The following is a 14,709-nucleotide window of genomic DNA, read 5'->3' as shown; positions in this document are numbered from 1 at the left end:
AAAGAGGTGTTTTTCAACCCCCTGACCTTCAGACCTACTTTCAGGATGCCATTCTTGAGTTGGATCCACAGGAAAAGGTGGAGGAGCAGTACAAGTGGGTCTAACATTCTCCAATTTTTTTCCCTGCGGACGCTCTTTATGGTTGGTTAGTCTCTTCTTCGTCCCCATAGGCGTATCAATCGTGAGGAGTGGAGCTGGCGTGCCCTGCGGTTGCTTTCGCGTCGATGTAGCCAGTTTTACACCAATTGGAATCCTCCTGGTCGTCCTATTAAGGATTACTTGACCAACATTTTGACGGAAAAACTGCAAAGCGAGGTTAGAACTCTTGCTTTTATTTTATTATCCTCAAAATATCCGGCTTCTCTTTTTAAGGCAAGAAATGCCGTCTTTGAGACTCAACTTTCAAACTCATTTTTATTTCCTTTTAAAGTATCTTACTTCTTTACTGTTTCCGTCTTTCAAGCATTCTCGTGGATAACTATATATCATTTAAGGAACGGTCGCTTGATTGAATTCACACGTAGAATCATGGTACAGTAGCGTAGACAGCTTGACGTCGTAAATGAGGTACTCTCACTACGTTAGCTGATGGTTTGAAACGTTTTCTGCCATTTAGAGGTCTTAACTTTTGACCCAAAACGAACCATTTGCCACATAGCTGACCTGAGCCGATATCGGGGTTGATAATGATGGGAAAGTCTACTGTAATTATTACGTATGCATCCATTACATGGTAGACGCAAATCAGTGGCATGATTTTGCATGGTTATTATTTTTCCTATGCTGGATCATTTAAAACAAGGCCAGATAGCTAGGTGAATTTCAGTGGACGAACGTTGAAAACTGGTCATCTTGAAGCTTCCCTTCTCAGTACAAAGGCGGAAGATAAAAGATAAAAGTGGAAAACCTAATGATGCTTCCTCTTTGAACCGGTATCATAACAGCATTAAACTTGGGAAAGTCGGGAGTTTTCACCGGAGTATCCGCTGAAATGCAGACTAGTTTTCTTCTAAAGAAGCCTCGAGTCGAACAAATAACGCTGCTGTCCCACCTATGAGCAAGATTTGGACTTATAAACTCCGCCCCCTTTTTTATTAGATCTGGAAAAACTGGCTAGTACCTATCATTGAGGCATTTAATTTTGTAAGAAGTAAAAAATGCCTTCCTTACCTTTATCATCGCCCACTGATTCCCCATATTTCTTCACTATCAGCAGAGCTGAACAAGGCACTGTTTAAATGATGTACAGTTAGTGAGTACTTTAATAGATTGTTGAACTCCATAAGGAACAAGTTTTCAACTCGCAACCGAACACGGTGATATTAACTCTAACAACTACTGCTTTGAATTTTTAGGGCAGTGAAAGTCGATCAAATGGGGAGATAATTCAGAAGCAACAACAGGCCAGAGGTCATTCAAATCGAAGTGGCAAGACCCTGTCATCCTCCGCCGGCGGCACGGCTAAGTCAGCCATGGGTTGCAATCAGAAGGCTCCTTATGGAGCTGTCAAAGGTACTTCTCCAAGGGAAGACCTCCCGACAGCTGATTCGCGGGCCCGGTCGCGTTCCCCACTTATTCCTGAAACCTCGTCTTTCAGCGATGCCTCCACTCCTGTTATTGTGGCTACTGCTAATGTACGTCGCCTTGGCAACATCTGTATTTTTACTTCACTACCTATTTTAGTATTAGTAGCACTCATTTGCTTCCCCTCTTTTTCAGAAGCCGAATTCGTTGCTTTCGGAGGACGAAGATGAGGCAATGCAGGATCAGGAGCAGGAGGAGGAGGAAATGGACGAAGACACCGATGGGGAGGCTGCAGATGAGGATGATGACCTCGAGAGTGGTGATTCCGAGGATTCCAAATCCAGAGGTGATAGACAGGGGGGAGAGGAGGCTGGGGAGCATTGAGAGACGCCTTTTTTGTCTACCCATCCACTAAAGCAATCCCCCTATTATTCACTATGTAACATTTTACTGTGAAGTTTATTTTAGTAAAGCACGATATCCGCCTTTTTGTGGCTCGTTTTGAAGGCGTGATTGAAATGACATTTGGTGACCATGGTTAGGCTGCGCCGATTCTATAAGCCACAAATCAAGCTGCGTGTGGGACGAAATTGCTTTGAAGTTGTTATTTTGTTGGTTTCACAAGCGTGACTGGAGTGGTGTTGTTGCCATGGTTTAGTAGTACTGCCATGCGTGTTCACCTTTGTTCCTATGTGTCCCATCTTGGTAAGTTTCAATGTGTTTCAACACGAGTTAATACCAGATCACATTCCTCTTTCAAGGATCGCATAGTCGCTGAATGACGAACTTGAGGCGGAGTTACTCTCCGTTTTGTGTTAGAACCGCATTCCACTTTTACTCCTTTCAGCCTTAATGGTGCTGCTAGCTCACATGCACTCAGTCTGAGACCTTTAGCGTTGTGAAAACTTAGGGGGACCATGAGGATTTTCCTCCATTGCTTGGGAGAATTCCCCCAATTTTGGCTAGCTATCCCCGTTGACATTTCTCATCCGTAATTGGGTCCTTTCAGGTCGTCTCTAACCAAGACCTATTTCGATATTATAGGCCTGGGAAGTGTCCATTCGTATTCTATTCTAATGAATATGTCAATGATGAATTTATGATATTGTGGTCTGGTTAATCATTAACGTTTCATCTCCAGCAAATCGGTTTTCATACTTTCCAAGGCTACCTTTATTCAAATCTCTTTCGTTATTCACTCCTTCCATTTATTCTTAATAATTGTCGGCTTCACAGTTTTGACCGCATAGAATGTGCTGTGAAAGGTACACCTATTCATTTCACTTGTTTGTGTTGGTGTCTTAAGCATTCTGATGGTCTCTCAACTAGCGACCTGGTCATATAAACAATCGCTCTGGGCTATACATCTAACTGCTCTGTTTGTCCTTCCTTAAAACACTAGAAAATGTTTATCATAGCCTTGGCATCTAATCAGTCGCCCAGCCAATTATACAATTACGGGTAAAAAGATGAGCTGTTTCTTTGAGCCAGCTGCCTTAACAATAGCTGACACTTGTGCTGAGCCTATCCATGATTTGTCATGCTAAAGCTGAATTAACTCTAGCTAGTGCTTCTGCGAATCCAAGGTCTGAAAAAGAGAGGTAAGCTATAGTGCCAACGTGGAGATATTTCGTTCATTTACCACAAAATCAAGACAGAGTACTCCGTGGTGTGGTGAAACCAACCGCCGTGTCACAGCGCGCAGGCGTGAACAGGCGCGACAACGACAGCCAGTCAGCCTTCTGCGTTCTCGCTCTCCTGCACGGCCTTGACTGCACACACTAACCATAGCACAGAGAAGTAGGGCTTGTCTGCTAGCTTTACTGGAACGTCTTTTTCTTCTCTGACTGCAGCACCGCTGATGCACCGCACCGAGCACAAACCCCTCGTTCTCACTACTGGCGGCGCCGGTTTCATCGGCAGCCACACTATTGTAGAACTCCTCGATGTTGGTTATGATACTGTCATTCTGGACAACTTTTGCAATGCCAGTAAAGGTAGGCTGTCATCCTCCTGCCAAATTTTAGGGTTTACATCGTTCAACAGAAAACTGTGCTACCTTTTTTTCCTTTTCTTACTTGTGATTCTCGAATCACGCTTTGAAATCTGATGCCTTTTTACTCAAACTATCTGTGAAATTTTAGGAGTACTCATCTTGTATAACCTATAGGTTTACCTGTTCTTCTTCTTCGTTTTTTTAGTTTCAGTGTCTTTTTAAAGAATGAGCGTTTTTTGTTCTAATTTCTCATTTTTCTGTTCGTTAATTTTGATTCTGGAAATCGTATTTTCATTCGATTAAGTCCGTTCGCACCAAGCAAAAACACCTACCCATTTTTTACCAAATAAACTATGTCATATTCATCATTTCTGACTACTTTGGATAAAAGGATTTTTCAGCCACTGTTGTTTGTCCACTAGTGATTTGGAATCTACAAATCTGTAATGAAAGGTTTCGAGAAGGGCGAACCTTGTATCCTGATTGAAAATGAATGATCTTCTATCTTCAGCTGAATGTTTTTCTTTTTACTTAACACAAAACAACTCACTGCCACTTTGCAAAAGTGTCTAAGATTGAAACGCAATCGCCCACAAAATCCCGGTATTTCATCGACAGTTGATTGACACTAATTACAGTAATGCAGTAACAAAAGACGTTTTCTCGGCTTTGTTAAACAGTTGCAACATGGAATTCCTTCCATGTCTAACCCCTATCAGTCAGCTGGGAATTACCGATCTCACCTTTTCTTCCTCTTTTTTCCTCACTTCATAGGCTGCATCGCGAACCTAGAGAAGGTATGTGGTCAGAAACTCAAGGTCCGTATCATTGATCTGCTGGATAAGGATGCTCTTACATCCCTCTTTCACGAGGTAAGTCGGCGGTTTTTTTCCACCTTTATGACTGAACTGGGAATTTTTCATCAAACATCAAGGTAGATATGTGCTTGGTGGGATCTAACGCCTATGCACTTGTCACCTTCTTATAGAATCTACAGCACGTGAGCGTTTTTCTTAAGTGAAATACTCAAATTTTCCATTAGATTCCTCGCTGTCTGTTGCATCAGTATCAGGAGCTAACTCAAAACGTTTGCGATAATCCTAAACCACTGGCTGGTACTTTATTACAATTACCCGGTAACCTTCCCCAATCTTTTACCGACTCCTGGGGTTTTCTGACTTCTGTAATATACAGTGCGTGAGAACCGGGTGCTAAATGTTAGGAAAAGAAATAAAAGTAGAACTTTGTTGATAATCTGTCTTGGTCATTGTATTTATCAGAGTAAAGATGTCTGAGTGACCGAGTTAATCGTAGCCAATGTACATTGTGCATTTACATAGAGTAGGCCTAGCCACTGTGTTGCTATTAAATTTTGTAGAAAGTTTTATTTTTTTCTTTTGGCGAAATGTCACAGTTTAAAATTGAATTGTATTAAAAGTATATGTTTAAGAGATATTGGGCATGCATATACGACCGATTTCACAATTCGCTTGGTGTTGAAGAAAAAAGAAGAAAATTGCTTATAACTGATCTCTATATCGCAAAAGTATTTTAGCAGTAAAACGTTATTTATGGTTCGAGATTAAGGGTTTCTTTGGTAGACTCCGTGATCTGGTTTATTCGCTATTAGCTTTATTAAAAAATGGATAAATCTGCCTCATGTCACTTGAGCCGATAATAGAGTTTCTGATTTCTGTGTGTCTAGAGGTTAGGTATTTGACTCAGACAAGGAAGATCGTGTGGTTGTTTCGGTGTTTGTACTATTTCAATCGTCGGCTTGTCGGGTTGTTATTTGTGTCTGTCGCACTATCACCACAACCTATGAGCCCTTCTAAGTATTCTATAGTTCTGAGGGAAAAAAATTGTAGTTCAGAAGCCCTTTATTTCTCGTTATTCATGGTTTCTCACTTGTTGCATTCATAAGAGAACTCCTAGAGTTTTCCTAGGGAAATATTGTCTTTTTGAATTTGATTTTGCAGAGATTGAGTGTATTTCATGTTAAGGACCTCGTAATAGTTCATCACAAATGAACGATATCTACATAATCACCGATTAATGTATTGCCCCCCAAAATCCACTTTTGAAATTAAACGAAATTGAAAAAGATTGCGAACACGTTTTGAAGAATTCAAAGTTATTCGATATATAAATAGCCTGAAACTGAAGTGTGTTGTAAGTGGGTTTTCAAAATACCCTAAGCTAAGGCAATTTCGGTTGTCTTTAAGCGGGACTACACCCTCGGTGCAATGTTCACCGGATATCAGGTGAAGGGGCTTTTATTGTTTATCTGCGAAGGACAAAATTTTCACCGTTGAATATTGATGGACTAAGTCGGACAGGAGCGGAGTAGCAAAATCACTACTGTGTAGCCCGAAGTTTGAACTAATGGGACATTTCACTTCAAACCCACTTTTTCCCAGTCTATATTACAATAATGAAGGTTTTTCAGTTGGGGATTTTTTACAATGCGTACAGTGAATGCTGTTCTGAGTCTGACTTGAATACCAAATACCACGGGAAAGGTGAACAATTCATATCAGATGCATCAAGACATGCCCTCATTTTATGTGACCGCTACGTGCCCCACGCTTGGTTTGTGTTTGTACGCATGTGATTTCTCCATTTTAGTTCAAATTTGACTATGTCATTCACTTCGCCGCGCTCAAAGCCGTGGGCGAGTCGGTGCAGATTCCCCTTGAGTACTACCAAAACAACATTACCGGCTTCGTCAATTTGCTGCAGGTGAAGTTAGTCATGCATCTTTGCCTAGTCAAGCTCTTGCAAAGCACAATTCTTTACTTTAATCTTGACCTAAAGCCGCGATTTTCAGCGGTTGGTAGAAGTCCACTGTCTAAGTTGGAATTTGTCTACTGCACCATTTAGAATTTACTCCTCTTACTCTTACTCCTAGTAATGGTATTTTCTGGATTTGTATCTTTGTGTTTCGATTAATCTGCGCTATTTGATTCCCTTTGCTTAGTGGGAAGAATTATAGTCATCCATCCCCACTTCTATCCCATTGAGCAAAATTTGGTAATCTTCGGTTAGATTTAGGTAAGGCCAAATAAATGCAGCACTCCTAATAGTTCTTTTATCATTAATATAATCTTCATAAAATTTGCTTGACAAGTTTTTATGCTTTATTTGAGTTTCAAGTTAAAAGGAGATGCGTAAATGTGAAGATTTTGGCATAAAACTCCGGACAGAAAAGTCCAATTCTTCTCTCAAGGCTGAACCTAGTCACTGACTTCACATCTAATTTGTTTGATGGTGCTGTTTACCTGAAGGTGATGGCAGCAAACAACGTAAAGAAACTGGTCTACTCAAGCTCCTGTACCGTCTACGGAGACCCCTCGAAGCTGCCTCTGACAGAAGAGACACCGACGGGCCAGTGTGCCAACCCCTACGGACGCACCAAGTATATTGGAGAGTTGATTCTTGAGGTAGGCAGCCTAGTCCTCTGTCACTGCGTTGATTCTTCCCATTCCATTTGGTTAAACACAAATTGATAGAGTCTACTATCTGTTTCCTTAAGCGGTACTGATTTGGGGATTGGTAATTTGCTTATTCGTATTGTTGTCTATGGGGGCAAGACCTGTTCGAGGAAGGCCCGTGGAGGGAATTGAAAACTGAGTTAATACGACTTTAAAGCGATTTTGTGGAAGGCCAGTCTTTGGTCTTCCATTGCTACGACCTCAGTCTGGAATTTACTCTTCGGTCAACCTTCGCGAATAATATCCCTTAGAATTTAGGCATAACCCTAATCCGACAACTACATTTATTCTTTTGCCTCATGGCTCCCCGATATTTTGCCTTTGCTTCTATACTTCGTGCAGGACGGTTCCCTTCAAATATGACGACTAGTTGAATTAATCAGTTCAGATTGAATTCACCTATTAGCCATGACAAGTGTCACAGCTTTGGAAGTTGAAGCAAAGCGGAATACGCTGATTAACCGCTGCATTGTTGGTCCTCTATCCCAACCATTTTTCAAGAAAATGTGCCACGAGACCGAGTTTTAATCATTGTGGTCATGATTTCTGGGTCTCTGATTTTAAACAAGTCTGAATAACTTGAACACTTTCCTCTTTCCTTGATATTCCTCAATGAATATGAAAATGGTATGAAGCTAGTAAATTAGCTACTAACCGCTCCACAGTAGGCACTCACCAACCTTCCGAAGAATTTATTGCACCCGGGAGACTGGTAACTTGAAGTAACCGTGATCAGTCGCTGAATGACTTGCTTGGTCTCTTGAACAGGATCTGACCAGATCGGACCCAGAGTGGTCGGTAATCAATCTTCGTTACTTCAATCCTGTGGGTGCGCATAAATCGGGCCTCATTGGGGAGGACGCGGGTCCCGCGCCAAAGAACATCTTCCCCTGCCTCACCAAGACCGCCTATGGTCGCATGCAGGAGGTTGTCGTCTTCGGCAACGACTACAAGACCCCTGACGGCACTGGTAATTATTTCATGTTTCCTTTTTTAGTTTTTTTTTCACATTATCTAGTCAAATGTTGCATTTTTGCTCGCTTTTGCCCAATGATAGAATTTCCATGACTTCCAATGAAGACAGTTTTGGTCGACAAAAGGAAAGTCGGGAAGATATTTCGATGTTAATAAATGTAAGATTTGCAGGCTTTTTGTTCTAAGGGCTCTGGACGTGATTCCTGTGAATTACTCACCTAATTTTTTTCCCAAAGAATTACCAGACGAGGGAAGCAAACAATTGGGAGCGTAGAATCATTAATGTTGGTTCTTTAGTTCAGTGTGTTTATGCGGGTAGTTTGAAGGAGGAGTGATACTCTCAAATACAGGTACCTCTGTTGTTTAAGGAAGCGAAGGTTAGAAGCCTCTCTTTTGACCGTAATATATGTAAACTCTGTCCTCTACTTTATAACTTCCTCTGTCGAACGATGTGTACCCTCAATTGTGTGTTCAGTCATCGTACTCGCTGGACTATCATTCCCTTTTGTATCAATTTGTTGTTCCATTGCCTGTTGGAAGAAAGTTAGGTTCCGAGAGCCAAGAGCTACTAGTTGCCATATCTAAGGGCTTTAATATTGGTTTCAACACCTTACTAACCGCCTAAGTAATGTTTCAGTCGGACAAGGAATAGATGTTCATGCCACATATCCTACATTCACTACACTCTAATTAACCTTAGTACTGTTCCTAAAATAATTTCACCTATTTTTAAGTGACCATTCTACTGGTTGACACAAATCAGGTTTTGCAATTGTGCGTTTGCCTGTTAGTAAGTCTCAAAGAGGTTCCAAATGTAACCGAAGTGCTAGATGCAATGTGACCATGAAAGTCACTGAAACAATCTTGCCAAAACGTGTAAGCTCCTCCATGCTCGAGGTAAGAAAAAATAAAATCTGCGCTAACGGTTTTGTTTACAAGAAGCCAATGTGATCTGTGCATGGTGGCAATAACGAAAGCTCAAACTTAAATTCCCTTGTTAAGAGGTTTATAAAAGCAAGCACAGAGTATTTGTGTGTACGCTTTTTTCCCCTCCTATTATAGGCATTCGGGATTACATCCACGTGGTGGATCTCGCTAAGGGGCACGTTTCAGCCGTGAAGTACCTCAGCAAATTCACAGGCTGCAAGGTAACAATCGCCTAGATCCGACACTAGGCTTCCCCCTCTTCCTATTCAGCGTCATTTTGTTGCTTCTACAGCTAAATTTGCACATTTCGAACCTCTTTAAATCGTTGATTCACTTTCTTTGTACATACAGGACCTACCTCAGCATTTAGCGTTTGCCCTTTAGCAGGAGCGAGTGCCTGAGAGTCGCAGCTTTGGTTAGCTTTAACATATTCCTGCCACCGCCATATTTAGTCATTCAACCTGGGCACAGGAAAGGGCTACTCAGTGATGGAACTAATCAAGGCCATGGAGAAGGCGTCAGGAAAGCCCGTAAAGTACCGTTTCGATGCTAGACGTGGGGGCGATATCGCTGTGGCCTACGCGGATACCACTCTGGCCGAGAAAGAACTCGGCTGGAAAGCGGAGAAAGGCCTCCCGGAGATGTGCGAGGACGCATGGCGCTGGCAATGCAACTTCCCCGACGGCTACCCAAAAGCCGCAAAAGGTGACATGTGAAATTCCCCCCCCCCCTCTCCCCGAGGGAACCTCTCTGCACTCGCTTTGCTAAGTTATCTGCCAATTAAATGTTCTTCTGATTTCACTAGCCTCTCGTACCTGTTTCACGTTGGTGTAAACCCTGAGACGGCAAGACCTTCGGTAGGACCACAACTCCGATTGTAAATACCCCAATATCATCAAACCAAATATGTACAGCACAAACTAACACGCACCTAACGCGTCGCGTGGGGGTAGCGTAGCAGAGCCTTTAGACGGACGCAACCGCCGATCGTATGTGGGGAAAGTATCAACCACCGAAGCATGTCGATGGTAGCTGGGTTCCACAGCAAGTTAAAAAGGAGACATAATCCCACTAGCCTTCTCTAGGCCAATCAAGTAGCAAAAATTAGAAGTAAGACAAACGAGACAAATGTATTTACCCAGCTGGAGTAGAAGCATAGGTTCAGAGGTCGTGAAACACCCAGCGGTACCTCCAGCAGTTTAGAGACCGAAGTGTGAGTCGTTCCTGGAAGATCAACTGTGAGAAAAAAAATGTAGTAATCAGAGGCGTCATTAAGAAAGGGTCAGCAGGACTAAGACAGCCAAGAGAAGAGTAATCATTCAGCCTTAGGAAGGGCCTTACCTAGAGCTTCTACCGAGGGGCAGCACCGCATTCATCACTACTTTGAAGCCTAAAATGACAGCAACTTCGTCGTAATAGCCTGCATCATCGAACAGCTTTCAGCATTTAATAAGCAAGCAAGAGGTTCTAATCATGAATAGGTCGTTGGATTACCGAGATGAGTGCCCTCAATTCACATCGTAAAAAGCTGAAAATCAAAGTAAGCACTCTTAGAATAAGAATAATCAGGTGATAAGAGAAATGTCACTTTTCATAGAGGGCAAGTTTTTCATCAGATGATCAACAAACGCACCGACTACGAACCAGGAGACCACGCAGCATGACAACCCGGCACAACGCGCGTAACCAAAGCCCAAATAACTAAAACAATCGATGGTAGAAGTGCATTGAAGGAAAGAAAGATGAAAGCAAAGTAGAATGTGCACACAGAGGCGATTCTAATTTACCCTCCTTATGGCAAGGTTCCACCCTGTGTTCCTGTTATTTGAAACGCACTAAATCTAATAATTAATGCTATAGTGCTGTCATCATCTTGATTAAGCATAAAAGATTCCAGGCTTGATTACAGTTAATGTGACCATTTACCTTCAAAGATTACCTTTAAATAAATGGGCTGATTAAGTAGTCTAATAGTAGCACTGAGTAAATGGTAATAGAGGAAAATGCTTGGTTCTGCTCTTATCATAATAAGACCAACTGCTTGTCAAAATATGATGAACTGTCTTGTGATTCCTGCATTAAACTGCCATAATGTGCCTTTTTAGTAATGATCTAGCCATATACATCAGTTGAATCGAATCACAGTTTCACTTTTGAGTCGCAGATCGGAAGCTGATTTACTAGTGCTAGGTGACAAAGGTCTGCTTGGAGGAGAAGGTAGTAAGTACCAGGTTTTACTCGCTGAAGAGTCCAGATGTCAGGCGCTTTATCACTGACCTCCTAAATGTGTCTTGTTTTGGATAGAAGATAATATTCCTTGTTAGTCAGGAAACTAACTTACCATCGAATAACAGTTTTATTCCTCACTCAGCGGTGCCATCTAAGACTCTACGTGAACATGAAAGAGAACACGTATTTTATGATGTTTAGTTAATTAGACGCATCAATTCTTCGGAAAAACATCTGCATAGCATTACTTTAATACCTTTTTTAGCCGAAAAGGCCTTTTTACGAGTGACCCGCGCAAGGGTGAGCAAATTTTAAGTAACCGAAGCTCTTCTGCAAAAGCACCTATCTTCCCACACTTATAAGGGTATCTCACCGTTAAGGCAGCCAGACTCATAAGTCGTCTCGTGACGTAACACATCTGAGGGTAGAGCTTAACCACTGTTACCTTAATAGAATGTTTTAAGAATTTTAAGTTCTGTTATGACTCCATTTAAGCGCTATCGCTGCTGATTTTTGAATCCCTTACCTGCTTCGAAGGAATGGTCACATTAATATTGCCTTAAATGAAGCATTCAAGAAGAGAATGAAGTAGTTCGCTCTCAAGCAAATTAATGACCGAGATCAATGGTAAAATTCGATATTCTCACCTGACGGAGACAAATGGTGGGCGCTAGGAGAAACGCCACAAGTTGGTGGCGTAAGTGGCCTGAAGTGGGTGACCAAAGAGTTATTTCTTGTGTGCACTACTAGTGCTACTACGTAGGAGCCTACAATAGTGCATATACAAACCGGTTTCTTCTTCATAAATTTCGCATATCTTTTTGTGAATGCCTAATTGGATCTAATAGGAATACATTCCAAACAACAATTTGTTGAAAGCCTTGACATATTCAACCTAAACTAAAATCATTTATAATTAAGGTTCTCCAAAATCTAAAGGCGATATCGTGTATGCTTTGAGACATTAAATTTGGCATGAGATTCATTTAATTTTCTTTTACTACTTTAATGCCCTCGCAAACACTTGCTTGAATATTCAGCAAATTTTCTCATGCTGCGTTGGAGGTGTAACAACAATAACAATACCAACAACAACACCTCCATCAAAATTTAATCAACCTCTCGGCTGAACTGCGACTAAGACTTTATGCGTCTAAAATAAGCTGGAACTGCGCAGTTTGTGCTAGGTGCCATGATGCACTTTTCGGTATTATTCAACATTACAATAACAATTGCTTTTACACCTCACACGAATTAGTGTAAAAATTAAATTAAATACTGTCTATCACTATTATTTCCACCCAGGAACTGATTTTGAGCAACGTCCTTGAGGGAACTCGGGCAGGAAGTTGTAGTCAAAATCCTTCTGAACCTCAGGAATAGCCCTGCTAGTCGGGGCACTCGGTGATGGTTATTGTCAGCGCTTACCCCGGCTCATAGACACATTAACATCATGATTTTCGATTAGTTATCACAACTTTTCGCAAAAACTACCCAATTCTAGTCACGAATTGTACATGCATTGTGAGACAGTCTCTTCTTGAATGGCAGTAGGGGCTGGAGATTGAACCGTTGTCTGAGTGACTCACATATCCAGGCAAGCAGAACGCGGATTATATTTGCTTGACGTTTTCGGCTAGCTGCGTTAACTGTCACAACGCGGAGTCGAAGATTTTGTATTTGGCAGCTACGTCTTCCACAATGGGAAAAAAGATGGGTAGTGTCTAGATGGCAGTTGATGGTGTGACTGATTGCTAAATTGAAGCTATATTTTACTATCAAAAAGCGGCTGCAATTTTCAGTTAATCAGGATTTGCGAATGAGAGGAAGAGCAACAGACAGAAGCCACTGGTGTCACGCACAACTTCCGGGTTCATGTCCGTACAGATCGCCAGGCCAGCTAGCCTAGGTTGTCATAACTCAGGTTTCACCAGATGAAATAGTGATCTGGAGTTGGTGATTCACCTGATGTGAATCCAAAAAAGGACTAGCGTTGAGAGTCACATTACCTCGTGCTAGGCAGAGAAGGGTAGTTCAAAAGAACGAGTGATTGCGAGCCTGTGCCTGAGAATTGGCTGGGCTCAGAGACTCATCAACGCGATGCCAAATTGTAAAATACATTTTAAATTAATACAATTAGTGGATCCTCCTTCCAGTCTAATGGTACTTCAGGGTTGGCAATGCACCACCCAAAACACACCTCCTCAGTTGAGAAATGCATGAAATCGAATTAGTTAATTCGGGAGGTGGATGAAATGTGTCTCGCTTATCAACAGAATCCTAGTTCGCGAATACTTTTTATTACCAAAACCGGAAATTAGTCAACAGTTGAAAGCATTCCTTGCCCAGCGTACACTTCATCTGTTTGAGTGGCCTGCAATCTACTAGCGTCAAGTATTTTCAAGTGCGACCGTAAATCATTAGAGGAGTGGAGAGCCAAAATCGTGGTAGGTGGAAGCGTTGACGTTAAATTGCCAACTTAGTAGCAACAACTGGTTTCCACTGTTGGTAAGATGCTCATTAAAAGTGTTTTTTATTCGTGACGAATCTATTTTACTATAGCCATTGCATATAATTTTAATTCTTGCTAGAAAACCAGGCACTACGTGGTACTGCATTCATACCGATTGACATGCTGCTTGTGAGATGACATGCAAGATGTGAGTGAATTCCGGCGACTCCGAAAAATACTTATAAGGCTTAGCTTACTGCATTTTGGAATGGAGGCGGGAAGGAAAACACAACCTCTATGAAGACTGTGAATGAAGATACATTCATTTGATTTTGGGCGTGCCATTCCCCCCAGTAAATAGTCAAGCATCTGTTGTAAGAAACGTGGCTATGCTGCAATGCTAGAGTAGGTGGTGGCGTGAAGCCTAAATGGCCAGGCAGCCAAATCAGAGTACGAAGCCTCACACCGCGAGGCGCTGAGCTGACTGATCAAACTTTCCGCTTACCTTTTTCGGGCTGTTGATTTAACTAACTATAGTTTGGTGTCAACAGGTACGGTCATGCGTGCAGTAGACGGCACGTAGTAGACGCGTGTCTAAATGAGCTTCATTTGCTGTTCACGATAACCAGAACGTCTAATTTTGCCTTGCACGATTGTTTGTGGCATCCTAACCCTTAGGAAGTTCAGTGTGGAGCTCAGAGTGGAGGGCAAGCAATACGCATCCTAGGTTCGTTCTACTTTCCAAACCAAAGAAGTTTTATGTCTATCACCGCCACGAGATGGAGACAAACTTAAATCGGGAAAATGCGACCGCAAAGACGACTCAATGACGACTCCCTTTGCAGTGATAGCAAAAGATATATGGAGTTTGGCAGCGCTGACATGTTAGAGGTGTGTGCTTGCGTACATGTATGCCTGTGACGGTGGATTCGAAAGCACTGTGCCAAACAGCAGCAGACCAGCGGAGTTTCGGCCGATTGTTAAAGGCATGGTCACAGGTGCGCTCGACGCCCCCGAATCTCACCGGTTCTCGCAGTCCATAGCTTAGACTCCAAGCCTAACATTACTTCGATAAAATAAGATGTATCTTTAGATCTGCTTTGCTATAATTA

General features: G+C 42.1%; 1 protein-coding gene across 1 annotated transcript; it reads left to right on the top strand. All coding sequences in view use genetic code 11, as the record gives it.

The window, feature by feature from the left end:
• Nucleotides 1–3,385: 3,385 nt before the first annotated feature.
• EGR_02665 (putative UDP-glucose 4-epimerase) lies at nucleotides 3,386–9,632 on the top strand (the record flags this gene model as incomplete). Its single annotated transcript, XM_024491914.1, has 7 exons — nucleotides 3,386–3,521; nucleotides 4,295–4,392; nucleotides 6,149–6,289; nucleotides 6,808–6,963; nucleotides 7,783–7,984; nucleotides 9,052–9,137; nucleotides 9,369–9,632. The coding sequence occupies 7 exons, from the start codon at nucleotides 3,386–3,388 to the stop codon at nucleotides 9,630–9,632; spliced, it is 1,083 nt and encodes a 360-aa protein (XP_024353729.1).
• Between the last annotated feature and the right edge of the window lie 5,077 nt (nucleotides 9,633–14,709).

The sequence above is a fragment of the Echinococcus granulosus genome (genome assembly GCF_000524195.1).
Source record: "Echinococcus granulosus chromosome Unknown EG_S00012, whole genome shotgun sequence".
Lineage (NCBI taxonomy): Eukaryota > Metazoa > Platyhelminthes > Cestoda > Cyclophyllidea > Taeniidae > Echinococcus > Echinococcus granulosus.
This window is presented reverse-complemented; position numbering and strand designations above follow the sequence as displayed.